Source organism: Bacillus rossius, chromosome 1 (assembly GCF_032445375.1).
Source record: "Bacillus rossius redtenbacheri isolate Brsri chromosome 1, Brsri_v3, whole genome shotgun sequence".
NCBI lineage: Eukaryota > Metazoa > Arthropoda > Insecta > Phasmatodea > Bacillidae > Bacillus > Bacillus rossius.
Genome location: NC_086330.1, coordinates 334,222,905 through 334,238,328, shown reverse-complemented (window position 1 = coordinate 334,238,328; position 15,424 = coordinate 334,222,905). Strand labels below are relative to the sequence as shown.

General features: G+C 33.1%; 1 protein-coding gene across 10 annotated transcripts in view; it reads left to right on the top strand.

Annotated features, from left to right (window-relative positions):
• LOC134528074 (E3 ubiquitin-protein ligase TTC3-like) overlaps positions 1 to 15,424 on the top strand; it is a 170,326-nt gene that overhangs the window by 66,371 nt on the left and 88,531 nt on the right. For all 10 annotated transcript variants that reach the window (XM_063361300.1, XM_063361302.1, XM_063361299.1 and 7 more), the window contains exons 15-17: positions 6,526 to 6,562; positions 7,408 to 7,904; positions 8,563 to 8,629. In XM_063361300.1, the coding sequence (XP_063217370.1) occupies positions 6,526 to 6,562; positions 7,408 to 7,904; positions 8,563 to 8,629 (601 nt within the window). The remainder of the gene's footprint in view (positions 1 to 6,525; positions 6,563 to 7,407; positions 7,905 to 8,562; positions 8,630 to 15,424) is intronic.

Below are 15,424 nucleotides of genomic sequence, written 5' to 3'. Positions count from 1 at the left end.
CGTGAAAACCATACATTGGCCTTCAACGGCCCTGGTGTAACCTGTACGATGGTTCTCACTCTAAATTTAATTTTTATTGATAGTACACACATGTATGAAGGTCGCCATGTAACCGCTCTATCGTTAAGTTTGCACATTTTGGTTATAAAAATATAAAAACTGGTTTGGAAATTGCCGTAGTTGCGTGGAATGACTTAGGCTGTTCTTTTCCCAAGCTCTCTGTCCCGGGCGGCAGGATAGAGCCGACGGATAGAGCTAACTTCAGCTGTTCAGCTCATTAAACATTAGATCTGTCCAAAGGAACTGTTAACATTGTGTTATTTAACGTTTTGCAACGGTTATGGTTAATTTAATTTTTCTCAGGCTTCGTGTATCAAGTACTTTATATTTAATTTGACTCACTTGACGAGAGAGGTTAGGAATATGTACTCAAGCACCCGTGCACGAGAAATATAAAGAGTCAGCAATAATTACCCCGGTCTATGCCTTCATGAAGTGTTGCTTACTTTGATTGCAAGGTACGTCAAAGATAATAGCTTTGACGTTTCGATATCGGGAGTTCATCTGTGTAATATTAATGTGATTAGTAAATACATTTGAAGTGATATGTTGGTGCACGTGCTTTTGCTGTGTTTGTTGATTTTAAGTCGGAGGCGTGCGTGTTTATTTTGTTCAGCATATTATCTTTATTAGTTATATTGTAAGTAGTCGTGCCCTTTAATATAAGACCAGCCGATTTTAATTAAATTTAGACAACTTACATTTTTGTTTACAAACATATAATTGTTTGTGATACAATTCACACATGTTAAGACGGTTTTGAGTGCTGCTGCTACGCCGGCCGCCTCCACCATACTGGTTCCAACGTGTATCACAACGAAATATTTGTTTGCACGGTTAATGTACAAAGTCCCGTCATAATGAGAATGGCGGATCCAAAAAAACAAGCAAGTAAAATGCTACAGTAGCGGCTTTTTCCTAATACATAAATTCAAATTCCACCAATGGACTCACAGATTTTCAGCAACAGGAAAAAATCAGGAAATTTCCTAGGTAGTCAGGCACTGTTTTTAATGACAAGGTTAATGAAAAACTCAAGTTTCAGCAGAGATGTATTATGATTTGTACCAGTTCCATGTACACATTCTTTTTCTCCCTCCCCCCCCCCCCCCTACCAAAATGTATCTAAAGGCACATTTCCACTGAGGCAACATTGTGACATGTAGAATGCGACATTGTTGCAGAGCCCTGAGTGTTTACACTGGTTCAACAGAGGTTGCACGATGCAAGTGACAGTTGTGAGTGCGTTATTTTTCCAAGATCCTGTTGCCTGCCATGTGTCGTCAGCTATCGCTGAGCTTCCCATCCTGGCTGGGACGTGGAGTAATACAAGGAAAAGACAGTAGCTTTTATTGAGAGAAATACAAACAGTTACCAATAATTTAGAATGTTATGCTCCCATAATACAAGGTAATAATTTAAGTTCAACACAATTAAAGGAATGGCGACTTAGTTTAGGCTTAATGATTTGGGAATTAATAAATTTGTGATACAATGGGAAAAGAAATTCTTAGGAAACATTAACTGCTGCATTAAAAAAAACACTTTGGTGGTACTGGAAACTACCGATTGGTCTCATTTCAATATTTTTTGCTCTCATTTTTCTTAAACAGTGGTCAGCAACCTGCGGCCGGCCAGATGGGTTTTTGGGGCCCGCAAAATTTTTTATTTTCCTTCCTAAAATGAATTGTAATGTAAGATGTAAAATTTAATATTTTTATTCATTAGTTGAGATGTATATTTTTACCACAATTTCTGTTTCACTTTGAAAAATACTGGTTGATAAACGTAAAGTATATTTTTATATAAAACATGTTTTAGTTAAATGTAAGCAATTAGATTTCAGTTACTTTTTCATCTTTCAAAATAACGACAAAGCAATTAAAATAAAATAAAAATTGTCATCGTAACAAATATGGTGTATTTAAATTGTGTATAGTACAGTGGGGCCTGACACTTAAGCTAAGGAAACAATTGACCCTAGACTAATAAAAATTAAAAAAAAAAAAATAAAAATAATAGACCACTGTTGTTGAATATATTCAAAATTTTCTTTCACATTCTAGTTAATTTTTTGGAGAGGACTTAATTGTTTGCCATTAGCTTCATCACAAAATAATCTTGAAATGGCACACTATCTCTAAGAATATCTCTCTTCTTCACCAACATTATTTCCTCTTTCGCTGAATAGCAGCAGCATTCAAGACAAAAAAATGCAGCAGCTGCTGTTGTTCTTTTAATTTTAATGAACGACTATGTGTATTTGTAGACATGTAACAGGCAACCTATTGCCTGCTGCAAGCGACAGCAGTGGAAACTATTCTTTTAGAAACGACAGGATACATGTTGCCTTTTCAACTATAGCATTTGTAATGGCGACAAAATGTCGCCAGTTGCTGTTGGGTCAGTGGAAACGTGCTTTAAGTGTTACAAAAAGTTTTCCTTCCATTAGTTTTTGCTCATAAGTACCTATATCAGCACATTGACCATATACATTGACTTAAGTAGTATTGACAGTAGTGTGATGAAATAATTTATAGTTGCCTGCTGCAATAATGTCTATGAGTCACAATTTTGATTTAGGATATTTGATGGTTATTGATGACTAAATATCAGTGATTAGGGAAATATTTTTTTTCCAAACCTGGAAAAGTCAGTGAATGTTTAATCATAGGTTTGCTACCCAACCTTAAACACTACAGTCCTTTCTCTATTCACCCTGAAAACAGCGTTTGAAAATTCCTATTGGATTCTAAGAAAAACGTTCATAACTGAAGAAATGTATTTACATCAGTATACCATTACAACCATGTTAACTATGAGTGTGAATCCATTTATGATATGTATTTTTTTTTTTTTTTTAGTTTTACTTTCTTTTGTACGGATTATTTTGAGTCTGGAGATCAAGTTTGTTACATTTGAATTATTTGGAAAATGTTTAGTTCAGCATGAAGTTGTGTTTTTAGTCAGTATATCATTTCTGCCATGTTAACTATGTGTGGGTAATTATTGTGTATCATGTATCAAAGTTCCTTCTTAGATACGGATAGCATGATCCTGTGGTACATGATGATAGCTGTTATAATTTTGTACATAGAAAGATCCTGTTATATCACAAAAACTTGTGATATAACAATGAATCATCATAAGTCGAATACTTAAGAAAATTTTTTCTCAAGACTTGACATATTTCTTTGATGTTGAACACCACACCACATATAAACGTTATCCACATAATTGTAATTTAACAAACTTTGCCTCTTGCCCGAAAATAATCACCACAAAGGTAAGTAAAAAAAATGGTCTTGAAGTTTTCTGTTTGTATTTTCTGCTGAAGCATTGACTAGGCTTTTAGCAAGCAGGAATTACAATAGTTCCTTTCCTCCGTCAGTCCGTCATCGTCCGTAAATCATGTGACCTGCAGCCAATAAGATGACCTGAAAAATTTTGTCCATCCAAAAAAAAGTTTGGTTACTTCATACTTTTGATGGACAAACTGCTGAAATTGAAACCTCTAAATGTCTGCAAGGTCTTTGCACATCAAATCTTATTATATTAGAAGGGTTTGAAGTTTGTTTAATTGTTAAATTTTTAAGTTTGTTTGGAAAAAAATATATATACATATATATTATCCGAGTCACGGAAGTGCAATTAATTACACATGGTAACTGTGAACATGTTTAAATAAATACTAGAACGAAATGTATTGGGTTATAAGTGCATGACTTACACGATTAGATATCAAACTAATCTAATTGGGAAATACAGGTCTGGAAAGGTGTAATGTTGCAAGACCCTGCCTTCCCCAGTTTTAACAAACAAAAAAATTGAAATAAAGATTACAATTATGTTTTCTCAGTTATGCAATATATCAGCCTTCAAGGTCATAGTGATCTAATTTGTCATACTTCTATTTTATTCTTGTTTATATTGTAATTAAATACAATGTTTAAGTATTCCAAAATATAATTTTATTGGTTTTCACTTTGCTGTTTTGATTATTATTTATGTAAGAGAATTTCGGTATTTTGTTGCATTTAAATGTCCTTTTTATAATAATAGTTTTATAGTGGTTTTAAGACAGTGAATATTGTGGGTAGAAAAAAAGAAAGACATGCAGCGGCACAGCGGTGCTGAAAGACGATAATTTATTGCATTTGGTGTAAGAGACAGACGTTAGCCCAGATCGTAAGAATATCTGATGGGAATCCCCAAATTCTATGTGAAATTATAAAGCGAGGGAAGGTGTGGGAGAAGGATAGAGAGACATGTGACCGAGCGAGGGGAAGCCCTCAGAGGGAATCACTAAATACTAATAAATGTAGCCAATAATAAGGCAGTATTTTGGGTGAGTCCCCCAGCTAACTGAAATTTTCGTAGTGCTTTGTGATGTGCTGTGTTTCGTCAGTCGTTGTTCAAGTACTGTGCCGACAGGACGTGCGATTGTGGCGGCTCGTAAAGTCATTCATTTTGAGATTATAAGAACTGGCATTTTCACGTCTGGTGGCCGGATCCGTCACACGGATCAGCTAAGCTGGAAAAAAATACCAGACGGCCATGCAACCTAACAGAAAATTTAGAATGTATCGGGTTTGCAGCTTGATGTAGTAACTTATTTTTTTTCTAATTTGTCACGTGCACACCAATGGCTGAGGGCTTAAGCAGTGGGTACAACACATACAGGCAAGGACAAAAAATGGTCGCTGCAAGTATACAAGAGGAACTTGCTGCAGATGTTTGTTTTTCAGGATATCTCTGATGACACACAAGTTCTGTGAGATATCCAATGAAATACTCCCACTAGCACACACTATTCATACAATAAAATGTTGAACCATTAAAGACTTGGTCTCACCAGGGGAGTTGATTATTTTCTTTTCTTTTATTTTCTTTACTTTAATTAAGAGATTCTCCAATAACTTTCATCCTTAACATATCTTGCATTTTGTGTTTCATCACAAGTTTTCTCTACAGATATTTTCCTAATACTATCTGATAGCTGTAAAATGTCATCAACTTAAAAATTAACATAACATTTTCAAGCGAATAAACCACACAGTTAAGAGAGAAATGAAACTAAATATGTTTCCTTGTTATAAACAGATGTCTGTGAAAGGTCTTAAAATTAAGGATTTTATGGTTCAACACTTTCTGTGATCCAGTACCAATAGAGCCACTCATGTCCAGATTTTTTTTTCTGGGAGGATTCCAGCTCTTGACTTTAGCTGCCAGGTTGCATTATTGCACTACCGGCATATTTAGTTTGTTCAGTGTTTGTCTTTGCTGTTGGTTTTAATTTCAGTACAGTGTTTCCTGTTTTCTTTCAGGTTATGTTTCACATTTTCAAATGGTATTCTAGTTAACACTATGTTCACAGTTTTTTAATCTGGCAAAACTTGCTAATCCAGCTTGGCCAGTGTCCTGAACGTGCCAGGTCACAGACCTTACAGTCATTTGTCTTAAATTGAACTTGTAGAATATATGTTTATATGTTGCTTATTAACAGTGTGACATGTAATATATAGATTGTTTCTGAATAGCTCCTTAAAGGACTTTTTACTCTTAAAGGGACCCGCCTAGTCAAGGGTGTGTGTGTATTAATGAGGTGGGATGATAAGTGTAACATTTGCTGGTGCTTCTAGTATGGTATCACCTCTAAGTGCAAGGCTCTGAACAGGCATGCAGTCTTCTCGTCATGCATAGGACCATTATGAAATTTGAATGGTGACTGTAACATTAAGCTTCTTTCAAGAATCTGTACTGGTTGTTTTATGCCTAAAAATTACTCTGGATACATCCCTTTTAGCCATTTTAACTCTTCTAAAAATATAGTTTAAAAACTTAATTTGGAAGCAAAACTGTTTATTAGTCATCAGTAAATTCATAAATGCTTTTTGTAAACAGACTCCACTCTGATAGCTTGAGTAGTTTTAAAATTACGTTGTTTTACCTGTACACTGATATGTGCCCAGGTAGATGGGGCCCTTAGGGATGTAAGTCGTTCATGTTGAACTTGTGAATAGCTCTAAGGAGCCTTATAGAATTGCTAATGCAGTCTCTCATGAAAGGTTGAGACACTCATCTATTTACATGCATCCTTGTGGCCTTTGAGGGGTTGGTAGCGCTGTCTTTTAGTGTAGTTGTTACGATAGTCTGTTTCTTAGCTAGTCAACTGCTGTTCACACCCTTAAAAGTGTATCTATGATTGTCTATTATTACTTAAATGTGTCAAAATGGGAATTTTCCTGAAATTGAGTGTGAAAAATTTGCAAAAGCCAACAACAGATGACACAGACTGCCAAAAAAGTATTTCTTTGCTGATGTACCAGGTTTTGGTTAAGGCTGCATGGGTAAGGACACATCCTTACTGTTCTGAAACAGTAATGTTTCTCAGGAATATTAATTGTTGATAAACAAATTACATGTATGTTTTGCTAGACTCACAGTTTTTGGTTCTTGTTTCAGGAGAAAACATTTAAATTCAGAATCTCTTTGGGAAAAGGTAAGCACATCAGCATACTTAGTAGGAATAGAAGAAATAACTGGATAGTTGAAGTAATATTGGCATTTAAAACAATTGGCAATTAAAACATACCTCAAAACACTAAAACAGCAATGCTTGCGCAATCATCGCAGTGTCTTTTCAGCATGTCTTTTATATTAAGGTCAGCATGGTTTTTTTGCCACTAGCAGATACTTCAGTCCTCAGCTCTTTTAATTTAGTATACTTTCTTCCACAATATTTAATTGAGACAATTTTTAAATGCAATATCAGTGGTAGAAATCAGTGTTCACATCTAAAAATATTGATATAAATGTAAAGATTTTACACAGTTGGAAAGTATTTTGGTAAACCACATGTCAGTGAGCCCGAGAATCATCTTCAGTTTTTCATTCTGAAGTTGATGTGAATTTATTTAGTTTATGCATAAAAATTTAACTGTACTTTTTTTTTTTTAAATAGTGACATTGGTACTAGTAGTTCCAAATAATATTAGTTATTTCTTTTGTCATCTTAAATAAGAATAACAGTATTATCACTTAATTTTTGCTTCATATAATGGAATACTTAAATAAGTTGTTAGTTAAAAAAATTAGGACATAGGTTTTTGTTTGTTTTGAAATATCTTTGTTCAAGTTTAGTAATTTACATTTTTTGTGCACTACAAACTTCAACATTTGTTGCTTAAGGTATGATGACAGTTTGAAAACTGTTAATGCTCAAACTGTGCTGTAACTAGCTAAGTTTTATTAATTCACATACAGATATGTATTTCAAAGTTTAAATTCCTAAGAGATGGAATTTTTTTTCCGTTAACTCATTTTTCTGATGTAATATTGTTACAGCAAAAGCAGCGTTCATGTCAAGAAAAATCAAAAGAAAGGGAACATGAGTCGCTGAGAGAGCAACGTAGACAAGAAAGATATCGCAAGTCAGATCTGGAACTTGATCAGGAAAATAATCAGAATAACCTCAAACAGGAAAATCAAACAGAAAATCTCAAGTTAACAAATAAAAATGAAGCGGTAGAAAAGCATAACATGCCAAAAAGTCGAAAAGATCAACAAGTTGATGAGTTTTTAAAAGACACTTATAAACCCAAGTCGTTGGTATGTAAAGGTGTGAAAATCATCACTGTTAAGAACGCTGAGGATAAGATAGTTCTTTCAGACCAGAAGACTCAGACCGAACACTCTGTAATGATGTGTAAAGATGAAGTCGGGATATCACAAGAGAGTCTCTATGACATTGAGAGTGAGTACATCGAAAATGAAGACTATGAGGTTGATGTTGGCATTCAGATGAACCTGCATGATGAAGACTGTGGTTCCGACTTAACTGAGTAAGTATTTAAGATTTGTTTGATTTGTGTATATTTTTGTAAAATACGTGTATTGTATTTGCCACCTTTTCAGTTTATAAATTGGGTATTATTTTTTAATTACTGTTCTGCAGGGTTTATTTTATTTATTTTTATTCGTTACATGCCCACCGACAGTTGACTATACTGGTAGATAAATAGAATCAATTACAAAAAAAAAATAAACGCTTTAATTCTCTTTAAAAAAAAGGAACATCTTTTAATAAAAGTAGTTTTCATTTGCCAACAACTTGAGGATTTTGCACCCTAGTCTAAATCCACTCAACAAAACAATAAAATTATTTGTTATTCCATCTAAATATTGTATGTTCAGTACAGAGCAAATATATGCATAAAAATTTTTCAACATATTTTAGAACTTTACTTTTTGTAAGCCATGTGATTGATTGCTCATAATTATATTTTCAGTCACTGCTATTTAAAACCCCATTCTACAAGGTTTTCAAGTGGTTGTCAGATTTTCATTTTAATCAGCGCTGATAAGTACTCTTTTAAGAAAATAGGGCTTTTTTTTGTCTGTTAACTGTTTATTTGCATGATACACTGTCTTGTTCAGAACAGCTGAGATGGCATGGGTACAGTTTTAATTTGTTTTTATTTAGAGTTGTTATATTTGCAGGGAAGCACTGTTAAGCATGTATGATGCTGAACGAAGTGAGCCGGATAGAACTAAAGAGTTATTTATGGTGAGTAATTGCTGTAATTTTCTTGCTAACCGTTAGTGTTTTGGAGCGTGTTTTTGTTTGTATTATTTTGTTATTGTAGAGATTTTCTATTTTTATTTCCAGTTATGTAATTACAGATGTGGTTTATTTATTATGGAAACAGAGGGAGTTAATGACATGTCTAATATATTGTATCTCTTAGCAGTTTGTATGATGAAGTGTATTCATGTAGCTGTTTTCTCGGGCTGCTCCTGTTTCTCGTACTCATTCATTCTGTTTGTATTTGAAAGCTACAGGCACAATCCTTACTTAATTTTACTACTGGTTTGGGATTACAACAATACTCAGTCTACCAAAAATTGGTTAGATCTTGGCTTTGCAAATCTGCCACATCGTGAAGTGACGAAAGCAGTTTGAGCACTTGTTATAAAATAGTTGCAGCATCCTGCTGTAGATATTCATTTAATGAAAATGATTTCGGCATAATGAAACTACAAAATTTATGACTGCAGTAGACTCCAGATTATCTGGGATGATGACTGGAAAGGGATCCATGGATAACAGAAAAACATTTAAATAATGTAAAAAAAAAATTTTTTTTATCCCGACTATCTAGACTAACACTATAACAAACACCCTTCCCTTAAAGTGATGCCCTAATTAGTTTCAATAAAAGAATGCTAATCAAAACAGTGCTAGTCACATATATTTTTTTTACATAAGATATTTTTTTTATATAAAAAATTCATTTTCCTATTAGGTAAGTGTGATTGCTGATTACCATTTTAATCAAAACATTACTCCAGTTTAAATTAATTTATAGTACTAATTTGTATCTAAATACATTTGAAGTACATTTAAATAAATGTTGAATAACATTTAGAGATTAAACAACTTAAAATTAAATTTAAAAATTCATGTACTGCATTGTTTACATATTAGGGCTTGGGCATAACATTATGCATCCTAGTGGCGCAAAGTAAATTAGCCTTGAAAGCTTCTGGCTTTTCTCTCAATAGCTGCTGTTGACATGCAGGATGGCGGAATATAAATGTTTGCTGAACACTTGGGCTTTGTCGGAAATAATTATGCAATGAAGGAAGCAAATAGCTATTGAGGAAAAGCAAAATATAGTTTGTTGATTCATCGCATTATTTCATTGCATTACTAATTCGTTGCATTGCAAATTCATTGCATTGTATTTAATGTTACACAACTGCCGTTGCCATTGTGCGGACACTGAAATAAAAAGTCAAATTATTTTGGCTTTTATGGTTTATGAAAGTGAAAAATTTACTTTATTCATAAATCTTCAGAGTGTCTCAAAATACCACCATTGGTTTAAACCTTCAATACTATACGTATCCTTGAGATTTGTTAAATAGAGGTTTCACTGTATACAGTAGAACCCGTTTATAGTGAACCCGTCTATAATGAATTCCCGTTTGTTGTGAATTTCCGTCTCAGTCCCGGCAAAATGATGTGAGGTTATGTATTAATTTATTGGATATAGCGCACAACTTTTGTCAATGTTGATACGTTTTCCCGTGTACCACGAACAAATTTTGCTGACATAATGCACATTTATCTCAAATATTTTCATCTAATTACAAGTTTTTACACAAAACGTCTATTCTGGATCACATTGAAGTTTTTCTCCGCAATACGCTACTCGATTGTCCACTGTTCATATTATAAACAAGTCGTATTCAAGTGGCCTCGGTAGGCTACGTGTAGCCAAAAATGGCTTCAGAGTGTCTCAAAATACCACCATTGGTTTAAACCTTCAATACTATACGTATTATTTGCGCCATCATAAAACAGTAATGAAAATTATAAAACGGGATAAAATATACTTGACTCAAAAAGTAAACAACATTAAGAAAAACCCTAAAAAATTCTGGAGCTATGTTGAAGTCATGAAAGACAGTTATCAATAGTTATCTTTCGATGTTAATGGGGTTGCTTCTAGGGACCCTATGACATAATATCTAATTATTTTGCTCAATATTTTACAAGTGTTTATGTTCCATCAAACAAATATCACCAACCTCAATTGTCAAATACTATCTCTGATTAAATCTCTTTTCCCACTATCTCGAAGAGCCTGGTACCTGTGGACATTAAATCTAAAATTTACCATGTCAGCTGGACCAGATGTAATATCAAACTTTTATTTTGAAAGGTTGCTATCAATTACTCATGCCCCTGTTACAATATATATTCAATAATAGTATTAAAACCCAAGTTTTTTCATTAAATAAAAAAAATTTCCAAGATTATTTCTGTCCACAAAAATGGTTACTTATTAAATGGCACGAAATATAGACTCATGTCTTTACTAAATAGATTTGCAAGAAAGTATTTGAATATATATCCTTTCTTAAGTCTATTTATAATGTAACAAACAGGGATCAGGTAGATGTTTACTATTTCAATCTAGCTAAAGCATTTCATAATGTAAATCACTATATATTATTGGAAAAGCTGTCAAATTTAGGTATATGCAATAAATATATAAATTGGTTCTCCAGTTATCAAAGAAAAAGATTTTTTTTGTATCAATAAACAATACTAACTCTTTAAATATGCAAATCGGGCATTCAACTAGGAGGTACATTATCTACACTGTTTAACATATTTATTAATGATATTACTCAGGTGTAAAATAAACCTTGTTTCACTTAACAAAGGAAAAACTAAAATAACATTTACAAGAAAACTACACCCTGTTAGGTATAATTACAAGTTAGACAACACACAAATTTTGAACACTGCTTTTTAATAAAGATCTTGTATCATATTAGATTCTAGTTTTTACTATCATCAACATAGCAACTCTTTAGTTTCCAGTTACCATAGAACCCTAGTATTAATTAAATACATCACCTTTTATGCTACTAATACAAAAATTATTTTATTTGTACATTTTATGTAGCCTTAGTAAGATCAAGATTAGAATATGGTTCAGTAATTTGGAATTACATTATCAAATCTAACAGTGAAAAAATTAAAAATATCCAAGTTAAATTTCTTAAAGTTATAAGGAAAAAAAACTATCCTTGACTTACCTTAGCTTCCTTGTCCGAACACAAAGTACATATACTTAGATACGTTTTAGGTAGATTTCTAAGAAATACTATCTATTCTAGACACCGTGGTGCGATGTCTGGAAAATTTTTATATAGTTTTTTGTTTCATGGTCCATAGATCCCAAAATCATGGTCAACTCAAGAGTTTATATACATATATATATGTATATATATATATATAAATACACAGATATATATATATAATTAATTAATTAATTAAACATTTTCTCATATTTCATGCAGCAAAAATATTCTGAATGTTTTTAACTCAATTAATCCAGCATTGAATGTCTTAACAAATTCCATATTATGCTTACGGTAGTAGTAAAACAATTATTTTTGACCTTCAAAAACTATTTTTCATCCCTTTCATTAAAACGTGGCCGTATAAAAAATTTTTTTGGACAGAGGTTTAAGGTAACATTAAGTTATTTAAAAATAAATTCCAATTTGTGAAAAATTTCGGAAGGTTTATATATATATATATATATATATATATATATATATATATATATATATATATATATATATATATATATATATATAAAAACCTGCTGAAATTTTTCTCAAATCACTTTCAAACCGATACATAAAATCTATTAGTGGAAAATCTCGGTTGAGTTCGTTAATGTTTCACAATATCACAATATCAGTCCAAAGGGGATGGTTTTTTGAAAAACAGAAAAATTGCTGTAACTTCCATAATATGGAAAATATCACATCCGTTTGAACTTATTATATCTCGTAGGAGTAATACCAAAATCGCTTGAATAAATTTTTGATACGGTTAACCATAACTGCAAGGGGTTGAGACAATAAGGGTTGGAGGGGGAAAATACTTACTCCCTTCGTAGGCACAAAATTGAATTCAATAAAATTGTTTGTTAATCTTATAATTTTTATTAAAAAATTTGTCTGAAACAATTTTTTTTAGATGAACCATTGCTGCAAGGGGTTGAAAAATCGTGGGGTTGAAATAAGAAAATAAATACAACTTCCCTACTATGTATTATATTGAATTAATGTTTATTTTTGTTTAACTTTGTAAATATTGTTGAAAATGTTTGTCTAAAGTAAATTTTATGTAACAAACCGTTACTGCAAGGCAGTGCCGGTCCTATCAAAATTTTTAGGTGGTGCGAGATCTAAAAATGGCGCCCCTCTAAATAAAAAAAATATTGTTAAACTGGTTGCTTAATTTTCCACCAAAAAAAGCAGCCGCCTCAGATTATTAAGCCGAATTACTGCTGTCTAAAATGTCAAATCTTAGAAATGTTCATTTGACCAGTTTGTGCGATTACCTATATGTGATAGATGTAGTGGACAAATGACAAATAATAATAATAAATATAATGATTGTCAACTTTAATTTATTCTATGTTCCATGCAAACATTAATCAAAAAGTATGTAGACATGTAGTAAAAATATTTAAAAAATACCTAGATAATCACTTTTCTAGCTTCAGCACTTGCAAATTTTTTTATCAAGTCAGAATAATTCAACTTTTGGGCAATAGCATTTTCTATAGACAAAATTCTTTCCTGGCACATAGTAGACCGTAGGTAGGTTTTTATAAGTTTTAATTTACTGAAACTTCGTCTCCTTTGGCAACAGTTATAGGCACAGTTAGCAAGATACGAAGCACTGTCCATACATTCGGGAAAATATCTTGCCAATCATTTTTTTTATAAGTCGAAGTACTTTTATTGGCTCTCCTGACTGAAGATCTCTTAGTAATGGGTTCAGGCTCACAAGTTCTTCAACCAATTCATGACCAGATATGTCACATTTTTCTCCATCGGTTAAAGTGATTTGCAATTCAGCACAGGCTTTTTCCAACATGGATTTTTCTGGAATTATTTTAATGTCGTACAAAAGTGACCATGTATCATTGAATTTTGACAGTTGTTGAAAACGTGTAACCAATGTATTCTCAATTGTGTCTATCATCGGGTAAAAAACGTTCATTTTATATAATTTCTCCCAATCAGTTGGTGTTTCATCTAAGGCTTTGTATTCAAATAACAGTTTTTTTCTTCGCGATCGGACTGCCTTAAAAACTTGGTTTATTTCGGCTAGAGACGCTATTTCTTTAGCTGTAATTAGAGTTGAGGAAAAGCTACGGTACTCTTTCACGAATTCCGAACAGTTTTTCAGTCATTGCGATGCATTTGGTAAGTCCATAGTTTCAGAGTGCATAGCTTTACTTACAATGTTTACTTGAAACAATATATCATACCAAGCCACCATTGTAATAATGAACTCAAATTGCTCCATATTCTGAATAAGCGACAATGCCTCTGATGCTGCAACTGAGTCATTAGTTTCTTCATGAAGATTTTGAAGGGCTTCACGAACTGAAGTGTAGTTAAAGCGAACAGCAGCAAGACTAGAAACTCTACTCTCCCAGCGAGTTTCGCAAACTTTTTTTTAATGATAATCTGTCTATGTGCTTGGATATCACTTCCCATCGTTTGGTTGATCCAGAGAAGAAAACAAATAGTCTTTGGAGAAATCCAAATAAAGAAATAGATTTAACGGAACTTTTGGCTGCATCTGCTATCACCAAATTCAAGCTGGGGCAGCCACATGGATTAAAAAATGCCCGAGGATATAGGTTTAAAATTCTGGTTTGTACACCTTTGTTCACTCCTATCATATTCGCTCCATTATCGTAGCCTTGACCTCTACAATCGTTTATGTCTAAATCAAATTCTTGTACAATCTAATCAAGAAAGAGGCCAGTGAGTTCTGCTCCCGAAGAGTCACTTACTGGCTTGTAAGCAACAAACACTCTCGCACTTCCACTTCTTCTTCATTAACGTCAACGAACCGGAATGTTAGTGACATTTGTTCAATGTGGCTTACATCAGGAGTGCAGTCCATAATGATGGAGAAGTATTTAGCTGACTTTACCATATTCACTATATTATTTCGAACTTCACTTCCAAGTAAGCCAATTAATTCGTTTTGAATGCATTTGCTGAAATAGTGGACATTAGTCTCTTTGTTTACAACATGGCGGAGGTGCTCCATAATCACATTGTCAAATTTTCCTAATAATTGCACCAAACCCAAGAAGTTGCCATTATTAGGGGTGTATAATGTTTCAGAGCTCCCTCTAAACGCCAAATTATTGCCTGCCAAGAAGAACACTATCAACATCATTCTTTCGAGGATAGCAACCCATCTCGATTTCTCATCTTCAATCTGTTTTGTAATTGTTTGTCTATCCCGCTACAGTTCTTCAACCTAATAGATGCTTGTATCCAACTGTTCAAAGCACGTCGGTGATCTGAGGATGTTTCGTGTGTTTTGAGACGCGTTGATAAGTGCCGCCAGTCGTCAAATCCTTCTTTTCCCAAATTAGAGCTGGGGTTTGTGTTGAGTAAACGACAGCAAAAACCATATACTTTATCTGCAGATTTAGAGTACACGAGCCATTTTCTTTTAAAAATCTCCCCATTTGGCATTACTTTTTCAAAATGCGAATTTGAAAAATGACGCCTGTCACAATTCTTTGGGTAATTTTCGTTGTTCATTTCATTACAAACAGGGCCTCGAAGAAGGATTTAATCTTTTGTTGCAGAGTCAATAATAAGCGGCCATTTTGAAATATCATCTAGTTTTCTCTCTTTAAAAGATGATGATAACGATTCATCTGTTACAACTTCTTCTGTAATATTTTGAGATGCAGAAGAGGTTCCAGGAACAGCTAAATCT